This window comes from Momordica charantia, assembly GCF_013281855.1.
Source record: "Momordica charantia cultivar OHB3-1 chromosome 11 unlocalized genomic scaffold, Mcharantia_2.0 BLBB01000011.1, whole genome shotgun sequence".
Classification (NCBI taxonomy): domain Eukaryota; kingdom Viridiplantae; phylum Streptophyta; class Magnoliopsida; order Cucurbitales; family Cucurbitaceae; genus Momordica; species Momordica charantia.
In genome coordinates this window covers 23202104-23224311 of record NW_028275159.1, presented here as the reverse complement: position 1 = coordinate 23224311, position 22208 = coordinate 23202104, and the positions used below count along the sequence as shown (strand labels likewise).

The window sequence follows — 22208 nt, the reverse complement described above, 5'->3', positions numbered from 1 at the left end:
CCAAACAAGGAAAATGAAAACTAAAGTCATTGAAGAAAAGGTTGATGTTGTGCGTCCCAAAAGACAGCATAAACCAACTCCAAAGGTGTTGTCTATGGAAAAACGAAAAGCTACAAAAATATCATCTCCTAAGACGCGACAATCACCGAAAACGAAGATTGATCATGATTGCCCAAGCTTTGACTTGAAGATTACTCAATGATGAAGAACTTGGAACTTGTGCTTTTGGACCTTGCTTCTACTTTTTTAGACTTTTGGAACTCATACTTCTACTTTTCTAGACTTTTGGAACTCATACTTCTACTTTTACAGTGACATTGTTAGTCTACTTTGTGTTTATGAATGTGACAATCTACTCATGTTTAGATTACAAGACAATATCTTAAAGGTTTTAAATGATATGCCATTTTTTGGGGCAATGTTCTTTTGATATGAATACTTTTGAGTTCATTTTGATGTTTAAACCTTTAAACTTTTTGAGTTCATATTGATATTACTTCTCCTTGTACTACTGATATATGTATGATGTATACTTGATATATTACTGATAGATTATTGATATATAGATTTACAACAGATATAATTCGGATATACAGACTAATGTAATGCTCTAAATTATGTCATCAACTATAACTTACAGAAGCAAAATCATATAAGCAAACTCTATTGGGTACACACATTGTGTTGTAACAAAGAAACTACTTCATTGTAAATTCAAATCATAAAAGCAATGTTTTGGTATACATCATTGATATACATCATTGTTCAATAGGTGCAAATTTACAAGTTCTACGATTGTGTCCAACACGTTGACAACGTCCGCATTTTGTGTGCTTTCTCACCTCACCAATTGAAGGAATCCTTTGTTTCCGAGGCCTTCCTGCTGGACGTTTAATGATAGGAGGTAATACATTAACATCAATTGCTACAGATCCCCAATCCAAATGGTTACCGATAGGACGAATTGAACCATTATAAGTAAATAACAATCTACTAGACAGATAATACTCAGACACATATGAATAAGGATTCAAATCAATCCTACAAATAACTGCAAGTGCATGGGCACAAGGAATTTCTTCCAAATCTCAAACACGACAAGTGCAACTTTTAGAACCCAAATTTACCAAAAAATTATCCGCTTTATGAATTACTTGAAATTCAACGTTGTTGATAGGATCAACCTGAAAAAAAGAAAAAAAATAATAATAATAAAAATAGGTTGTGAAAGAAAAATAAACATTATTAAATAATAAAAAGTAAAAACACTTACCATCAAACTTTTGGATTCATTAAATTGTTTATGTATCTCAATATCAGCCCAAGGGCTCAAAAAATTATTCAGAGAAGATGCTGATTTACTTCTATCATAAAACCACCTTTGATGTAATTGTCTAACTGAATGAAGTAGTGATGCAACAGGTAAATCTCCTGACTCTTTCAAAGTTACATTTAGGCTCTCAAAAATATTAGTTGTCAACATTTGATATCTTCTTTCTTTAGTGTGTGCACGAGCCCATTTCTCAAATCCAACATTACTAAGATATTCTCGTATAGTAGGATATATTGACTCCATCAACATCATATTTAACTCAAAATCATTAGTTGTGTAGGATTTGGCACAGTTTTCAAAAAGTCTATCAATCAAAGAGTCCTTGTATGACAACTTCAAATTCTTCAACAGATGTCGCTTACAAACACAATATTGAGCATATGGAAAAACCTTTAGAACACTTTTTCCAATGCTTAAATGACGATCAGAAATGATAACTAACCATTCTCGATCTCAAAAACTGTTCTTTAAATTTTGAAAAAACCATCTCCATGATGCATCATTTTCTGAATCTACTATACCAAAAGCAAGAGGGAAAATCTGATTGTTACCATCGCACGTTGAGGCAGTCAATAATGTACCACCATATTTGCTCGTCAAAAATGTCTCATCAACAGATATATTAGGTCTACAATACCTCAAACCTTCAATAGATGCCCCTAGAGCCATGAAACAATACTTAAAATGTCTAGTCTTATCAATTTCATATGCAGTGTATGTACCTACAAAAATAATATAAATAGAACTATTGCATCAGCGTAAAATATCATTACACATCAAATATATCAATAATATATCACATCAACACGTCAAATATATCAGTAATATATCACAGCAACATGTCAAGATATCAAAATCAGATATGATAATCAGTAGTATAATCAAATATATATCAGTAGTATATCAACAGTATATCAGAACACCTACATCATAATAAAATCAAGAAGATATATCATCTCATACATATTATACATATATCAGAAGCATATATTATTGGTATATCATTAAAGAAAACAAACCTGGATTCATTTCTTTCAACTTCACAAAAAACTTCGGAATCAATGCATAAGAATCATCAGCATCTCCTGTCAACAATTTATTAACAGCTGTTTTTGCCCTCCAAGCTTTATAATAACTAACACCAACTCCATAGTTTGTGCGCATATGATGAATGATATCTTTCGGAGTCGAACGATCAGGAGAACTAAATCTAAATTTCTCAACCATACATTCACCAATAAAAGATGATGAAGCTTGTCTATGAGAAGATTGAACTATTGTCATACGACAATTATGATCACTAACATACTTTCTAATCATCCATAGTTCACTACCTCTATAACGAGATGCTCTAACATACCATTGGCAGCCATTCTGAACACATTCAAACTCAACTGATTTGAAATTTGATTTCAAAGTCTTCAACTGAAAGCTATTCTTTATAGCCATAAAGTGAAAAGCTTTTGACAAAACTTCCTTATTTGCAAATAAATCCTTCTCCTTCAGATAAAATGCAGAAGACATACTAGTAATATCAACATCGTTATAAACTTGAAAATATCTTTCAATTATAGCAGAAGAAGCAACAACCAGACCTAAATTCTCACTTCCAGAATTAATAACACTAGACTCCTCCAAAGGCATAGCATTTACATGAGCAACTAAAGGATATCTTGTGCTGTCATCCTTAACCAAAGTAAAAAACCAAGCAACATTTTTATCTTCATTAATCTCAACAACAGTTTGAACTTCATTACTACCAAACTTTAATAAAACTGAAAATTGGACAAAACAAATTGATGGATCTAACTTCACTTCATTCAATATCAAATTCCTAAAATTTTGAAAATTCATATCTTCGTCAACCAAAATCCCAATAGTTTTGTAATTCATATAGCAATGACTATCATCTCATTCACCACTGTGAAAAACAATTATTGCAAGCTTGCTCATAACTACAAACACTGCAAAAATATAAAATATTGATGATATTAGTAAATCAATCAACAAATAACATAACATAAGCCGCAGGCATACGCTATATTTAATATCTATATTGAGTATATCAATTATAGATATACGTAAAATATCTATGATATACCTCATTGATATACTTCATATTCAATTGAAGTATATCAGTATGATATACCTCACTGATTTAGGTGATATACCTCACCTAAAATTCAGGCAGGTTCTCCACAATCTTAATGGTGATCCTTCACCCAAAATCAGACACCAATAACTAAAATCAAGCTTAAATTCGAAAGAAGAAGAAGAAAAACTAAAATCAAGACCTCAGAAACGAACAAAATCGAAGAAGAAGAACAACAAAAACTAAATATAATTATAATAGTCCCTCAAGAAGTCCAAATTCTTCTTTTCGAAATCTGCCTTATTAAAACGGACAGAAGTTCCTCAAAGGCTGAAAGTTCTTCACGAACAAAATCGAAGAAAAAGAAGAAATAAAAATCGAAAGAGCTAAAATGGAAACCTGATGAACGAACGAAGACGAAGTAAGAAGCTAAAATCGATACCTGATGAATGAATGAATACGAATGAAGAAGCTAAAATTGATACCTGATGAACGAACGAAGACACGCGAAGAAGAGACGAAGGAAGAAGACGATGATCCGAGAGAGAACGAAGATGCGCGAAGAAGACGATGATCCGAGAGAGAACGAAGAAGCACGAAGAGACGAACGAAGAAGACGATGATCTGAGCAAGAGAGAACGAAAAAGCGTGATAAATATGATGAGGGTAATTTGGGAATACTAAAAAATTCAAAATTAGAATCCTATAAAAATTGCTATATTTGAAATTTTGATAACTGGGTACTATATTGTTAAATACCTAAAACTTATTTGCCACCCAATGTAATAACCCTATTATTATTTTAATATTATTATTACTCCCCTGCAATATTGCAGGGGAGTGGGAGGTTGTTGTGATGTGGGGAGTTACCCCACGTCATTGTTCTTCTTCTTCAAGGGCTGGAGAAAACAGAATAGTACGAGGAAAAAAACTCCCATTGATTTTCTCTAAAAAATCAAGCTCTCTCTATCTGATATTTTCCCTCTCATTCCAAAGAACTGCTCCCACAAGCACGGTCTCATACCCAAAGGATAGCGAGGAAGATCCGGTGGTGGTGTTCGAGGGGAACTCACTGAAGAAACGTTCTTCAAAGGTTTGATTTTTCCCCTGTATTTTCCTTCTTTCAATTTCGGTTTTCTATCCCGAAAATCAGCAACGAAGATCCGCTTCCGCTCCGGGATTCACATCCCTTCAAGGTTGTTTTTAGAATTTCCACTATTTAGATTATAGAGTTCAAAAACAATTTTAAAAAATAAATCTGATAAACACATGTATTAAAGTTTCAAATTCAAATTCAAAATCTTAATAAATACATTGCTTTTAGAATTTTGACTTGTTGATGCAAAAATCTGCTCAAGCGTTGTAGAGCAACCTGTGTTGAGTCCTAGCATGCTGTTGCGGAGCGAACTGGGTAGGGAAGGTCTCTCAAGTGGACTGAAGTATAGCGAGCTTGAGAGGGAAGACCTTACAGCCGAGTTGATGTAAAGCGAGCTGGAGGAGGAGACTTGCAAAAAAAAAAGATAGAGCACTCCAACCAAGTTAGTCTGAGTTCGAGCTGGGTAGATGATAACTCTCCTAAAGATAGGAGAGTTATTTGTGTCTAAAATTCGCATAAGATAGCTAAAGATAGACTCATCTAGTCCCCATATTCACTGAGTTTTGCCTACTTAGCGAAGAAATCAAAGTTCTCCTGTATAATGCTAGCATTTATATAAATGATCTAATTGTGAGCATTTTGCTGTAGCTTTGATAATGCTACAGCATCGGGTCCAAAAAGAGACAAAAAGCAGCAATATGGCAGTGAGAAAAGACTTATCAACGAAATTTACCACAGTAACTGGAGGTTTCACTTGGGAGTGAGAGTTGGGTCCCACAGGACTTATTTTGTTGCCCTAAAATTGGAGGGAAGTATAAAGGTCACAAGAAAGAGAAGTCTTCAGACACACACAAGACTATTCCCTCTCATTCTTGCAATCACTCAACCCTCACTTCAAGAAAACCTCTCCAACCATTCGAAGAAGTCAAGAGGAGAAGAATACCATACAACTGTAGCTAAAAAAACAAAAAAGCTGAGAACTCTTCATCTTTTAAGCTCTTTGTATTGTTTTTATTCTGATATTTTTTATTCCCTTATGACATTGTCTAGCTAAACACCTTGTGTAAGAGGGAGATGTAGTGAACTCATTTCAAGGGATGTAACTTTGTTGTTCTGTATTAATGATAGTGTGTTTTGAATTGAAGTTATTTTATTATTCCATTTTCAATGTGCTTGATCACCATGTTGAGATACCTCCTTGTTAACTTTTGGAAAAATGTAATAGGGAGCGAAAAACTTCATTTCTACATGGCTGTTTATTTTAGTATTTATTCCGAAGAAAAATTAGTTAGTGTAATACACTGATTTCTTAGGTGAATATCGAGTGTTTGGGCACATCTTTGGCAACTAAGGGCAACTAGAGGTCTTCTTGTTGGTTGTTAGGTCTTCGACTACATTGAACAAACTAGAACAAGGCTATGAAAAAGAGTATGGTCTTTATTATGCCGAGACGTGATTTGATAGCAGAGAAGGGTGTAGCTTGGAGCCCGCCATGTCTTCAAGAACACCTCCCTGGATTTCGGGGATGGTTACTAGAAGGAGTCTCGTATCCGAGGAACAGGGGGATACAAAAAAGTAATAAGAGAGGCACATAGACCAATCAATCGTATCGGTAGTGAAAGCTTTGTTAAGCCGAAACCTAAATGTTAAGTCAGCAACACTTCCAAATGCCACTTCTTCCCGTCGCATCCGATTGTGTATACTTCCACATATATAAATTAGTAACATAATCCGAACCAACAGTAGATCAACTTCAGACAGAAATTGCATATCTTAGTGGGTGGAGTGAATGTGTATTTATAGGGGTTTGAGGAGTACTTACGCACATCCCATCAACTGTAGAATTGTTTCCCAAGTGGGTGTAACTACTATGTAGTGTTGACGGAACTGCATAACGTCAAAGCTTGTCCCTTAGGAGCTCGATCGTGGATGAGCTTAAGAGCTAGGCCACGGATGAGCTGAGAAGTTCGACAGTGGAAGAGCTTAAGAGCATGGTCGTGGATGAGCTTAAAAGCTCTTCCTAGATGAACTTAAGAGCTCTTTTATAAATGAGCTTAGAAGCTCTTCCGTAGATGAACTTGGAGCTCGACAATAGATGAGCTTGAGAGCTATCACTAGATGAGCTTAGGATATCTTCCGTAGATGAACTTGAGAGCTCGGTCATAGATGAATTTAAGAGCTCTTCCTAGATGAACTTAGAAGCTCGTACGTAAACGAACTTGGGAGCTCATACGTAGACGAATTTTGAGAGTTCGACCGTAGATGATCTTGCCACGTGGTAGGTCATATTTTTGCCCCCAACATGACTATTTGGATCAAAGTATCCAAAAACCGTTTTAAAAAATAAACGCATATCACAACCAAAGTCCTTGATACCGTGCTTAAAATGGAGGTTTATTTTCAAGAGGACAACCGAACTCATCCTAATTATCCAACTTGCCACACTCATACTGGTCCACGTGTCACTCTCAGTATCCTATAAACGAGAAGCCGATAATCAATGATGAGGATGATAAGAGGGATTTCGATGACTCACAACGTTGGAACTTCCAATCTCGCTGGTTTTTCCACTTTGGTGTGCAATCCCAGGACAGTTTCACCTTCATTTCTTCCCAGAAGTACGTTTCCCCACACTCGCCATTTCCACGGATTTCATTTCGCCAGGCCCAGGAAAACAATTTTTCACGACAGAAGATGGAGTTTATCTGCGTATGCCAGCTCTAGCTCTCTGGAGCTCCCACTACTTCCCTTCGATGTCAATGACGTAAATTAATCCTTCTCTGACTTTACTTCAAACATCTAGTATGTCAATCGTATGTTTATTGTCGAATAATTGTTCCAATTGATTGGAAATACAGAACATAGATCAATTTAATTAAGAAGTTTCTATTTTTCGTCGATTGAACCATATTTAGATCACTCCTTGTCAACTTTAGTTGTTTACACGTATCTCAGGTCCTTGTTCCGTCGGAGAGTAAAACACTACATCTATATGAAGCCAGGTATCTAGCTCTACTGGAGGAGGTAGGTGACATTTATTTTATATATGTCATGTTTGTGGAATTAAGACTGCACATTTTGCATGTGTGCTTACATTATCTGATAATGTTTTTCAGTACACCAAAATCAGTTGATACCTAATCGTAATTCAGTTTAAAATGTCTTCATAAGTGCATACAAGTTTTTCATGATTGGTTATAGAACATTTTGCACCTGTAGATCTTGTCTTCCTTGCATTCATGTTAAGATATTCCTAACGTCATTCCTAATTTTCACCATTGGTGTAGATGACCCATTTGGACAAAATGTCAGATTTTATTATGGACAGTTTTCTCTAAAGAAAAACATTTAGCGGATAGACAGATAAGAGGATTGTGCTGTCATTATTATATTTTTCAATGTAGTATCTGTTGACTCAAGTTCTGTTGCCAGTCAAGTGAGATGGAAACAACATAATTTGTCTTCTACTCATCACTGTCTTGAGTTCCTTACACGTGTTTCCAAATTCCACGTTAATCACATCTTCTTCAACTCTTTGGGATGGTTTGTTACTAGAGCCAATCTGGTCCTGTTCTGTGGTAACATTTTGCCACAAGCAATATATTCCATATTCTTTTTGGTTTCTCTGGAGCAAACCAAAGGAATGACTTTGTGCAAATAGGGTGATAAAGACATGAAGTAATTTCTCCTTGTCTGAATGAGTGAGAGGACTTCATCTGCCTTTCCTTAATTGATATTATCGTATTCTTCACTCCATTTTCTTCACTTCCGTTTTCTTTCTAGCTTGATGAGGAAGAGTGACATGCATCATAATGCTTCTTTTACTCCACATTTCCATAATATGATATTGCCTATTTCGAGCTCATACCTTTGCACCTTAAAAACCTCATACCAATAAAGATGTTACCTTTCACTTATATCAAAACCTCATACCAATAAAGATGTTACCTTTCACTTATATACCCATGATGTTCGCTTTTCCTAGCTGACATGAGACTCTGTCTTATTCCAGACATAAATATTTTCATTTTACTTGTTTTACCTGTCAAATCACCCCTGACTGAATGCACTGGTTGGCAGTCTTTATTTAGGAAGAACAAACTTTTTGTGCATTTTGTATTGGATCCTATCGCTGTTAGTGACACATCAGGAGAATTGTCATTTGCAGCCAGACATGGCTGTTTGGTTTTAATTGAGAATGTAAGTTTAAAAAATTTGTATATTTTTCTTTTTAACGTAAACACGTGAAAATATTGACCTACAAGCAGTTTGGGGAAATTGCAGGTCGAGAGATTAGACGTGGGGGCATTAGTCACCATAAGAGGAATTGGACGTGTCAAAATTATTGAGTTTCTGCAAGCAAGTGATAAGTGAATTGGTTCAAACTCAAGCCATTTTATTTAACCAATGATGGTCATTTTAACCATCTTATGCATCTGTCATTTCCAGGCTGATCCTTATTTGCGAGGTACAATTTTACCTGTGAGGGACAATATTGTTGAAGATGCAACCGGATCAAGTACAAAGGTGATGGAGCTCAAAGATGCTCTTCATAATTTGAATAGTTTAGAGATCAAGCTGAAGGTATGATGTTTTCTCCCTCTCATTTTAAAGCAGTGATATCCAGAAGTTAAATTGGAAGAGCGACTTGCAGGGTAGCAGATTTAGGGTGGGTTTAGTATGACTTTTCCAAGGGCAAAGAACAGAACTTTCAGTCAATTAAAAACATTCTTAAAAAAATGTCTGAGAACTTTGAATTTCGTGATATTTAGTTACATAATAAGTAATTTTAACATTTTAAAATGAACATTTAATTACTAATTTTAATTTTTTCTAATGATGAGTTTGGGATGACTTTGGTGAGAGATACTTTTGAGCGAAACACTTTTTTTTTATAAGCAGATTTGAATGAAACAATAATTAAGTTCTTCCTCCAAAAGTATTTTAGAGAATGCTCAAAACATATGTTCTTATCGCCAGGCTCCCAAGGAGGCATTACTGCAGACTCATATTCTGAACTCACTCACTTGGGCTGAAAAGGGTATATTTGTGGATATGGATGAAAAGTTTGTACCGTCCCTGGCCGAAAGAGTATCCTTCACAGCATTCCAACCCATTTCAGGTAAATTGTACTTTGGACTAGATTGGACCTTGAAAGTTGAATAGGAAGAGTAAATGATACAGTATGGTCATTTCTTTTTTCAGGATCAACTAAATCTGAATTACAAAGTTTGCAGCTAAAAAAACTCATGGCAGTGGATATCAAGAATACCATTGAAAGGTTAAATGAATCTCTGGAATTAACTAAAGCAAATATTTCCACAATGGCAGCCAAACTTGCTATACAATCAGTTGAAATTCGGTAGTGTGTGAAAAGGGAAACTATGGAGTAGGCATTCTGATTGGTATTATGTGGGCCAAACATGTAGTTATTAAATGTGTAATGCTATTTTTAACCAAACAAGTGATAGTAGAGTATATAAATATTGGTATATACGAGTAATTTTCAATTTACCCGGAAAGCCATGTATAAATATCATTAAATATTTCTAATTTGACAGGGACCAAATTAGAAACGTAAAATACTAATAAGTGACTAGTGATTCAGCTATCTGAGGGTTATGGTCCTCATTTCTTTATAGAAGGCATTTAATTCACTGGAGGTTTGATGCGTATTTAAGCCTTTTACTTTGTTTCTTCTGTGTGATGTGAGTTTGTGAGTAAATCCACTCCGAGTCCATTAATTTCCAATACAATTTAGAAATTAATTTGAATGGGTTTGCATAGGATGTTCTTGAGTGTGCTCTTTTTTAGAGTGGAAAATGTTCTCGCCGTCTTCGTCCATAGATGTAGGCTTAGTTTGAACCACGTAAGTACTCTATACATTTTCGCTTTCTTCTTTGGATTTTATGTTGCCGTTGTTATAATTAGAACTAGTTTACTGTTTGATTGTAACTTGATATTCACTTGTTTACCAGAGCGTTGATAGATTGGTTTATTGGTAATATATTTAGACACGACAATTGTAAAACACAATGTTCCACTTTTGAGTCACAATACTAGATTTTTATTATAGCAAGCTACAATATGGATGGTTCTTGTCCAAACAGACCTAGAAGAAGCATTATTGGGGTATAAGACGATGTATGCATCTTGGACAGATGATAGCAAAAAAAGAAGAAAAAAAAGATCGAAAGATCCTTACTCTAATTCGTCTTCATTTGTCAAATGAAAATTTACAAGGTATTTTGAACGAGAAGATTGCAATTGGACTATGGTTAAGATTAGAGCAATTAGATTTGTATGATCAAGAAAATGATTAGCTTTGGATCGGTTCGGATGAGCTGGGCAGAGAGCTTCGGATGCCTTGTAGGTGACCTGCAAAATTGAGTAAGCACTCCGATGCTAAAGTCAGCAAATATTCAAATCAACTCAAGAGAGAGAATTAGGTTGTTCGCGTTACCTTGAAATGAGGCGAAATTGTTCTATTTATAGGCAAAGTCCCCGACAACGTTCTCGACAAGGCCTCAACGGCTCTTTAAGATTCCCGTGAAGTGCGGCGTGATGTCTCGGAGTCTGTCGGAGAATAAGCTGAGCCGAAGTGGTCCAAGTAATGCATTTGGTCGGCTCGGCCGTCAAATAAGCTCGGCTCGACATGAGGAAACATGACCGACGTAAGTACACATTGGCAATATATACAATATTATATAGTTGTGATACTCTTATTATTTTTTTTTAGTACAACAATTTGTGGGATATGGGGGATCCAACTTTCGATACGTGAAGGAAGAAGTACATGTCAATTACTGTTTAACTATGTTCATGTTGGGAGTTGTGATACTCTTATTTTTAATGAATTTTTAATGAAGTATATGATAATTTATTCATTAAAGAGAAAATAAAACATAATTATGGGTGGATCAGAGAGTCTGGAGGAGAAACAACACAATGAATGACAATAATAGAGTTCGGTAAAAATCTAGAAACAATGACAAAATATGCAATTATTGTAACAAGGAACGATCCTATCAAATCGGAATGCTACAAGTTATAGAATAAGAATAAAAGAACTGCTTCAAATCAAAAAAGGAAAACAACCAGAAAATTTTGGTCATACTAGTATTGTTGAAGGTGAAAATAGATTCAGGATGTTCTTTTCATGTGTCATAATAGGGATTGATTTTGGTCATACTAGTATTGTTGAAGGTGAAAATAGATTCAGGATGAAAATAGATTCAGGATGTTCTTTTCATATGTGTCATAATAGGGATTGATTTTCGACATATGGTTCCGTGTCCAAAGGTGTAGTATTAATAAGAAAGATTTTAGCTTCTTAATAATTGGTATTGGAACAGTCGGACATGATGTTGTCGGGACACTAGATTATATATGAGACACTTAGTACTCTTTGTCAAGGTTAATCATTAAAAACCTAGAACAAATGTAACAAATAGTTTGTTGTAAGCCCAAATTCTGTTAAAGGCCCAAAATGTCTATATAAGCCTTTAGCCCACTTTGTAATAAGTAGTGGATTGAAATAACAAACTATAGTCTTTTGAATTCAAGAATTCCACTCGTTTTGATGGTATCAGAGCAATTGACGTCTGATCGACAAAATACTACAGAAAAATCAAGATGACAGAATCCATTGAAGCCCAGTCAGAAGTCACCATGAATGCTGCTGCACAGACCATAAATCGAGGTAACATTGCTGCATTAGAAGGTCATGGATTGGAAGACTACATTGATGAAGAGTCTGAAATTCCGTCAAGCAACCTATTGATCATAGAAAACTCAGTATCAACACAAAGAGTGAATCCAACATACATAAAATGGAAGAAACAAGATCGTCTAATAATGTCATGGTTATTGGGATCGATGAGCGAAGAGATTCTTGCAGACCTTCTGGATTGCAAAACGACAAAAGAAATATGGAATAGTCTTGAACAGATATTTTCAAGCAGAAATCTTGCGAAAGTGATGGAACTAAGGACAAAATTACATAACATTCGTAAAGGAGATCTCAGTCTTAAGGACTACATGCGCCAAATCAAGAATCTAATTGATTCTTTAAAAGCCGTTGGTAAAACAATCACTACAGAGGATCATATTCTACATATTTTGTCAGGTTTAGGCTCAGAATACGAGTCCACAATCTCTGTTATCACTGCCAAAATAGGATCCGTCTCAATTCAAGAAGTCACTTCTTTACTACTGTCTCGTGAAAGTAGAATGGAGAAAGATTTAACAGCAACAAACACAAAAGATTCATCATTTCCATATGTTAATCTTGCTCAACATCAACATTCACAGCAATATTCAGCACGACACAATAATGATAGTCACAGAAATCACAATACACAACAATATGATAACAGAGGACATTTTGATAATAATCGTGGCAGAGGTAGAAATGAGAGAGGAAGAGGCCGACCATGGTATCCAAAACCTAGAGTTCAGTGCCAAATTTGTCACAAATTTGGACATACGGCAGATAAATGTTACTTCAGAGTCCCAACTGGTCCTAATTCAGGCATGAATTACAATGGTAGACAATACACACAACAATCGACTAATACATTTCCACAACAGAATAATATGGCAGCAATGTAAATGGCTTCTGACCTTAACAAAGATACAAATTGGTATCCTGACTCTGGCGCTACTAATCACATTACAAATGATTTGAACAACCTTACTGTCAGTAATGAGGTCTCTGATGGGCAGCAAATTCATACCGCTAATGGAGCAGGTTTGTCTATAACACACTCTGGTTATTCCTCCCTTCTTACCCCTACTAAACACATTTTTCACCTACAAAATCTATTGCATGTTCCCTCTGTAACAAAAAACCTACTCAGTGTTAGTCAATTTGCAAAAGACAATCGAGTTTATTTCGAATTTCATCCCAACTTTTGTTTTGTTAAGGACCAAGTCACTGGTAAAATCCTTCTTCAAGGTTCACTCCGTGATGGGCTCTACTCATTCAAGTTACAAGCTACTCCCAAGAATTCTACGGGTCACTCAAATTTCAATCATGTTCTTCATACTACCTCCATATATCCCCCAATCTCTATTCTCCCATAATGCACTTCCCCAATAGACATATGGCACAGAAGGTTAGGGCATCCATCCCCCCTTGTTGTAAATAAAGTTCTAAATGAATGTACTCCCATTCTTACTCAATACAATAAAAAGCCCTCTTTTTGTACTGCTTGTGCGATTGGAAAGAGTCATTCTCTTCCATTTACTCCATCTCAAACTCTATATAATGCTCCTCTTCAACTAATTGTTTCAGACTTATGGGGGCAGCCTATAAACCTTCTAGAAACAACCACAAGTATTATATTACCTTTATTGATGTCTATTCTAAATACACTTGGATCTATTTTTTAGAAACCAAGTCTCAAACTCTACCTGCATTCATTCAATTTAGAACCTTAATAGAAAAACGTCTCAATTCACATATTTTAAGTTTTCAATCTGATGGGGGTGGTGAATTCAAAGCTTTTACTCCCTATCTTAAATCTAATGGGATAGAACACCGCATATCTTGTCCTTATACATCCCAACAGAACGGCATTGCCGAAAGAAAACATCGTCACATTGTAGAACTTGGCCTTGCGCTACTCTCCCACTCATCTATGCCCCTAGAACTCTGGGATGATGCTTTTTCTTCCGCAGTCTTCCTAATTAATTGACTGTCTACCCCAAATCTTGAATGGGTAAGCCCTCTGGAGAGACTTTTCCATCACAAACCCAACTATTCTTTTTTAAAAACCTTCAGATGCCTATGTTTTCCTTGCCTCAGACCTTATAACAACCATAAACTTCAACCACGCTCCACTCCTTGCATATTTCTAGGTTATAGTAATATCCATAAAGGCTATAAATGTCTCTCCACTTCTGGTCGTCTATATATTTCACGGCATGTCACATTCAATGAAACTTATTTTCCTTTTCAACATTCAACTACCACTGCCTTAGCTAAACCATAGCACACAACTACTATTGCAAACTCTCTTTCTGTCATACCTAACTCACCAACTATACCTACTCCATCTCCATCTCCAATCTCTCACCCTAATTCATCCTCTCCTTCAGACCTATCTACTCCTACTTTACCTCAATCACATAATATTCCAACAACCAATCCCTCACTGCCTATTTTACTTCAATCACCTAACATTCCAACAAATAACCCCTCACCTCCTATATCTTCTATTCCTGATAATATTCCAGCTCCCATTTTCACCACTAGTAATCTACCTACAAATTCTGCTCCAAATATCAATTCTAATGTTGTCCATCCACCACCTATTCAAAATACTCACAGTATGGTAACTTGGGCAAAGAATAGTATCTTAAAACATAAAGCTTACCTAGTCGATTACAAAGAAATTGAACCTACATCAGCTAAAGAAGCTTTGAACACAGTCATTGGAAAAAGGCAATGGAAGAAGAGTATTCTGCTCTTATGAGAAATGGGACTTGGGAATTAGTCACTCCTCAAACGAATCAAAAGGTCGTGGGCTGTAAATGGGTATTCAAGATAAAAAGAAATACAGATGGTTCAATATCAAGATACAAAGCGCGCCTTGTAGCAAAAGGTTTTCATCAAACTGCAGATATAGACTATTTAGAAACTTTTAGTCCAGTTGTGAAACCTATTACTATTAGAGTTTTATTTACTCTTGCTCTAGCAAACGAATGGTCTCTACGTCAAATAGACATCAACAATGCCTTCCTCCATGGACTACTACACGAAACAGTACTTATGGATCAACCTATTGGGTTTATTTCACCAAATTCTAAACATCTTGTTTGCAAATTACGAAAGGCTCTCTATGGACTTAAACAGGCTCCACGAGCCTGGTTTGAAAGACTCAGTACCTATCTTAAGTTTCTCGGGTTTAGCGGATCCAAGGCCGACCCCTCTCTATTTTACAGATTTCGTAATAATCACAGATGCTATATACTTATCTATGTGGATGACATAGTTATCACATGAAGTTCTGAGTCTGATATACATGATCTGATTTCTACATTAAATAGCAAATTCTCTCTTAAAGATTTAGGGAAATTGAGCTATTTTTTAGGCATTGAGGTATCTTATCCCACTAAGGATAGCCTTTTCCCATCTCAATCTAAATATGTTACAGATCTCCTACAGAGAGCCAAGATGATTGAGGCTAATGTTATTTCTACGCCTATGGTCAGTGGGTCACTTCTCTCAGCAAGACAAGGAGACCCTTTTACAGATCCTTTCCAGTACAGAAGTATTGTGGGAGCCCTACAGTATGTGACACTTACACGACCAGAGCTTTCTTTTTCAGTCAACAAAGCATGCCAATTTATGCATGCTCCAACCACAACACACTGGCAACTAGTTAAGCGTATCCTTAGATGACTCTCGAAGGATATTCTGATGCCGACTAGGCATCAGATCCAGACGACAGAAAATCCACCTCTGGATTTTGTATCTACCTTGGTGGAAATCCTATTTCATGGGGCTCAAAGAAACAGACAATTATTTCTAGATCTAGTACAGAGGCAGAATACCGTGCTTTAGCCCTCGCTGCTTCTGAGCTAATATGGTTAAAAACCTTGTTCAGTGAACTGCATGTTTCCATTCCTCAGCCACCGATCCTCTGGTGTGATAATCTCAGTTCAGTTCATCTCAGCTCGAATCTCATCCTGCACTCCCGCACAAAACATGTTGAAATAGATATCTATTTCTTACGGGATTTGGTCATCTCCAAGAAAATTAAAGTTCAACACTTACCTTCTGTTGCCCAAATTGCAGATCTCCTCACAAAGCCGTTGTCGCCTCTTCGTTTTCACGATCTTTCTTGCAAGCTCAATGTTCGGATACCCCTCTCCATTGGGTTGAAGGGGGGTGTTAAGGTTAATCATTAAAAACCTAGAACAAATGTAACAAATAGTTTGTTGTAAGCCCAAATTCTATTAAAGGCCCAAAATGTCTATATAAGCCTTTAGCCCACTTTGTAATAAGTGGTGGATTGAAATAACAAACTATAGTCTTTTGAATTCAAGAATTCCACTCGTTTTGACTCTTGATTCCAAAGGCTACAAGTAAATTGGTGATGGTGGAACTTTAACAACTTATGAAGGGAAAAAATTATGCCAACCCTTTATGCCTTTGAGGGGCTCTATAATTCTGGTTATATTAATCGATTTTGGCATATGCATCTTGGGTATACGAGTGAGAATGAGATGATCAAGTTAAACAAATAGGAACTTTTTGGTGGACAGAAAATTAGTAAGGTAGAATTTTGTGACCACTATGTGTTTGGAAAGTAAAAAGGGGAAAGTAAAAACGATTCAAATTCATAAAAGGTATTTATAATACAAAGCAAACATTTAATTATATCTAAAATACATTCTAAAAAAGTGCTGCACACTATATGTTAAGCATTATTGATGACTTGTCTAGAAAAGTTTGCATATCTTTTTAAAGCAAAATAGTGATGTGTTTCTATATTTAAAGATTGGAGAACTGTAGTTTTTATTATTGAGAGAGAAATGAGAAAGTGGGGAAGTGTATGTTTCGTTCAATGATACTACATATTTATACACACTCTAAGTCTAAAAATAGATTCACCTAATTCCACATAAAAGGCAGCTACTCCATTAGCCATAAGAATAGCAACCTACCTAGTTGACTTGACTATAACAAAAAATAACCCTAAAAACTTCCTAGAAACTAGGACTTGGACTAGACAAATTCAAAAACTAAAAGAATCAAACTTGCAATTTGAGTTAACTTACATTCTCCTCCTAACTCAAATACTACAAACACACAACTTGCTCCTAAGAGCTTGGAAACGACCCACACTAAAGGACTTAGTGAAGATATCTACTATTTGCTCTTCTGAGCTGCAATGCACCAACTGAACTTCTCCTTCCTTCTGCATCTCTCTAAGAAGGAAAACCGGATTCAATGAAATAGCTAGAGTGGCTTGATTATCCACAAACACCTTCGCACTCTCTTCTTGCTTTAGATGTAAGTCACACATCAACTTCTTCAACCAAACAGCTTGGTTGACTGTTGTTGTTGCTACAATGAACTCAGCTTCTACAGTTGACTGAGCCACTATATCTTATTTTTTTTAACACTATGAGAAACACCCTGAGCCAAAAGTGAAATAATAGCTAGAGGTGTTCTTCATATCATCTAATGACTTAGCCCAATCACTATCTGAGTAACTCTGCAACTCAAAAATTTCAACTTTACTGTATTTGATACCAAAAGACAGTGTGCCTTAAGATATCTCAAAACCCTCTTTCCAGCAACCATATGATTCTTGTTTGCACAATGAAGAAATCTAGATAAGACACTTACGGTGTACATGATGTCAGGCCTAGTGGATGTGAGATACATGAGACATCTAACCAGACTTCTGTACACATTCTCGTCTGCAGGTTCCTCTCCATCATCCTTCTGCAACTTCTCCTTCTAAATCATCGGAGTGTTCACACTCTTGCACTCCTCCAAATTGAACCTCTTCAATATCTCTCTCATGTACTTCTTCTGACAGAGAAACACTTCATTCTGTCCTTGCTGAACCTCCATGCCAAGGAAGTAATGCATCAGACCTAGATCGGTCATCTCGAACACCTTCATCATTTCTTGCTTGAACAGCTCTATCTGAATATTATCACTTCCTGTCACCAGCAAGTCATCTACATAGAAAGATACAATCACAATAGTAATACCTAATTTCTTCACATAAAGTGTGGATTCACTCAGACTTTTCACAAAACCCAAGCTCAGCACGTGATCATCCATCTTGCTGTACCATGCCCTAGGAGTTTGCTTCAACCCATAGAGAGTCTTCTTCAATTAATAAAACTTTTTGCTCTTGCCTTAGTGTGATGAAGGCGTCTGGTTGCTCAACATAGATCTCTTCTTCTAACACTTCATTTAGGAATGCTGACTACACATCTAGTTGATACACCTTCCATCCATGCTGAGCTGACACAGCCAGTAGTATCCTGATTGTATCCATTCTTGCAACCGGTGCAAGAGTCTCAGAGAAATCAACTCCCCAAACTTGTGCACACCCTTTCACCACTAACCTAGCATTGAGCTTGTTCACAGAGCCATCTGGATTTAATTTAGTCTTGAAAACCCATTTGACTTCAATCACCTTTCAGTCAGTAGGCTTCTCCACTAGCTCTCATGTCTTGTTCTTCTCTATTATTCTCAACTATTCCTTCATTGCCTCCATCTACTTTTGATCTCTTTGAGCTTCTTCAAACCTTGCAGGCTCCAACACAGCTACGCTGCTTCTTTCATATACCTCAGTCGGTATTCTAGTCCCTCTCACTAGTGCATCATTAACTAGTTCATCCGGATCTAGAGAGACTTTACTTCATCTCTACTTCTTCTGTCCAAGCCCACTCCTCATCCTCCAAAAATTAAACGTCTCTACTAATCACCGTCTTCTTTGTGTGAGGTTGATAGATCTTGTAGGCTTTGGACACCATGCTATAGTGCTACAAAGATTCCTGGTTCCGCCTTCTCACTTAACTTGTCTCTCTTTACCTGTGGAACATGAAAAAAACCACAAACAACCGAACACCTTCAAATTTATCAGTTTTGATTTAGTATCAAACCAAGCTTCATAGAGTGTCTTCTTCTCCAAGACCCTTGTAGGCAGTCTATTCAATAGAAAGACTGCTGTGTTTGCTGCATCAACCCAAAACTCCTTTGGCAAAGTCTTCTTATGCAACAAGCACCTTGTCATCTCCATAATACACATGTTCTTCCTTTCACTATCTCCATTTTGTTGTGGAGAATATGAAGCAGTGAGCTGATGTTCTATCTCAGCTTCTTCATAGAAAGAATTAAACCTTTGTGATGGATATTCAGTCCCATTGTCGGTCCTCACCGCCTGAATCTTACAGCCACTTTGATTCTCAACCTATCTTTTAAACTTTAGAAACACTCCAGTTTCTTCAGATTTCTACTTCATGAAATATATCCAACACATCCGAGTATAATCATCAATAAAGATAATGAAATACCTTCTACCATTCAGTGGGAGAGTTGGTTGAGGTCCACACAAATTAGTGTGGATGGGCTGTAGCTTCTCGGTTGCTTTCCAAACTGACTTCTTGAATGGCAATCTTGTTTACTTCCTTGTTAGACAAGCTCTGCAATTTATTTTCAGCTCCTCCAAAACTCGTACTCTTATTACCATCTCATTTTTCTACAGATACTGCAACCTCTTCTGATGAAAATGCCCCAACATCTTGTGCCATAACTCAGTGTCATTCACTTGACACTTGAAAGCTATTTGCTCCTTCTCGAATGGATCTAATGAAAAGCTCTTGTGCTGCATCTTTATTTTGAACAACTCATTCCCACTGGAATCAGAAACGAGGCACTTCCCGTCTTCAAACAACACTTTAAATCCCTTATCTACCAGTTGACCAACACTTAACAGGTTTTGATCAATCTCAGGGACAAACAACGCTTCACTAATCAACTTGGTTCCAGCACAGCTCTCTATTGACACTGTGTCCTTCCCTTTCACTTCTAGATACTCACCATTTCTTATCTTCACTATTGACTTGAATGACTTGTCAAGGTCCTTGAACAACTCTTTGTCACTTCTCATATGATTGGTACACCACTATCAACCAACCAACTATCACATTGAGTGGCTGATGAGAAACAGGTAACCACAAAGAGTTGATCTTCTTCTTGTTGTACTGCAACATGTGCTCCTTCTTGTTGTTGAGTCTTGGCACCTTTACAAAACCGTTCGATGTGTCCTAATAAATTACACCTTCTACACTTCACATCTAGCTTTCTCCAGCATCTGAAGTGTGGATGGTTGTGCTTACCGCAGTGCTTGCATGCACTACCAACATCATTTGCATCAAATTTTGAGCTACTGCTGCCACTCGCCTTCTTTCATTTCCACTTCTTCTCTCTTCCACCTTCTCCCTGCTGCATCCTAGCTTTCAGAGCCCCCTCAATGCTTCCTTCTTACCTCATCTACCTCCTCTACTCATGTGCTTGCAAAGCACTAATAACTTCTATCACTTTGAGTTTGAAGAGGTCTTTAGTATTCTCTAAGGAAGCAATGGTTGCTTCATATCTCTCAGGTACTGAAACCAGAATCTTATGAATCAATCTATTTTCAGATAGATCAGTTCCTAATGCTCTTGCCTTGTTAGCAATCCCAATCAACTTGTCTGAGTACTCTTTGATGAACTTAGAATCCTTCATCTGCATTCTCTCGAATTCTCTCATCAAGTTCAACACCTTCATGCCTTTAATCCTCTCATCACCTCCATACTAACTTTTGAGGAACTCCCAGATCTCCTTTTCTGACTTCAAGGCCATAATTCTGTTGAATATGGCGGGAGACACAGCTGCATATAGGCAAGCTCAAGCTTTTGCCTTCCTAGTGACCCTCTCCTTGTGAGTCTCCATCTGATGCATTGTTGGATTATTAGAAAGTGGAGCAATTTCATAATCTTGCTCAATTGCTTCCCAATAATCACAACCCTCCATGTAGGCTTGTATTCTGATTGTCCATGCTTGGTAGTTTTCACCATCAAACACAGGTGGAGCCAGTGAGGAAAGATTGTTTGATCCTAACTCCATTGGACACAACTCTCACAGGTGTATCACTCAGTTTCTCTCGGGAATATTTCACTAATACTCACTCACAGATCCCTTAAGAATTTAATGCTCTGATACCACTGTAGTTCTTATTATTGAGAGAGATGTGAGAAAGTGGGGAAGTGTATGTTTCATTCAATAATGCTACATATTTATACACACTCTAAATCTAAAAATAGACTCAACTAATTCCACATAAAAGGCAACTACTCCGCTAGCCATAAGAATAACAACCTACCTAGTTGACTTGACTATAACAAAAAATAACCCTAGCAACTTCCTAGAAACTAGGACTTGGACTAGCCAAATTCAAAAACTAAAAGAATCAAACTTGCAATTTTAGTTAACTTACATTTGAGTTAACTTACAAAAACCATGATTGAAAAACAGATGAAAAGATAGGTAAAATGTCTTTATATAGATAATTGCTTGGCATTATGTTATAATAAGTTTAATTTTTTTTTTTAGTATTGGAGAGGATTGTTCGACACTTAATAGTTCGTCATACTCTACATCAAAACGGAGTATTAGAGAGAATATATCAAACTTTGATTGGTAAGGTGTATTGTATGTCATCAAATGAAGGCTTACCAATATCTTTTTGGGCCAATGTTGTTGCTTTAGCTTGACATTTTTTCAATCGCTCTCCTTATATATCTCTTTAGAAAAAGACACCATAAGAAGTATGCTCATGTGAATAACGTAAAAAATGAATCAATATCTTTGAAATGTATCTTTATTGGTTATAAGTTTGGTGTTAAGAGATACAGTTATGATGCCTTAAAACTAACAAGGTGACTGTTAGTAGAGAGGTTATATTTGATGAACCATCCATGTTGAATAAGCAATTTGATTAAGAATAGTCTTTAGATAAAATTCAATAGGATTCACTCTTATAGGTGGAGTTTGAGTTAAATTCATTTTCCAAGTCAATCAAGATGGTGTTTCTACTTTAGGTACTTCTTTGAGACTCCTTCTGGCAGGAACACTTCATCTTCACAAGCACTGCCTCAATATAATA

General features: G+C 36.4%; 1 protein-coding gene and 1 pseudogene across 2 annotated transcripts; one reads left to right on the top strand and one right to left on the bottom strand.

Annotated features, from left to right (window-relative positions):
- Nucleotides 1–758: 758 nt before the first annotated feature.
- Nucleotides 759–3286, bottom strand: LOC111023543 (uncharacterized; annotated as a pseudogene).
- A 3720-nt stretch (nt 3287–7006) lies between these two features.
- On the top strand, nt 7007–10183 carry LOC111022391 (ATP-dependent protease La (LON) domain protein). Of its 2 annotated transcripts, XM_022299559.2 has the most exons (7): nt 7007–7285; nt 7477–7545; nt 8602–8721; nt 8806–8880; nt 8971–9105; nt 9502–9643; nt 9727–10183. In XM_022299559.2, the coding sequence occupies exons 1-7, from the start codon at nt 7022–7024 to the stop codon at nt 9885–9887; spliced, it is 966 nt and encodes a 321-aa protein (XP_022155251.1). In that variant the 5' UTR covers nt 7007–7021; the 3' UTR covers nt 9888–10183. The 2 variants fall into 2 exon arrangements, with proteins under 2 accessions (XP_022155251.1, XP_022155252.1); XM_022299560.2 differs by lacking the exon at nt 8602–8721.
- Nucleotides 10184–22208: the final 12025 nt, after the last annotated feature.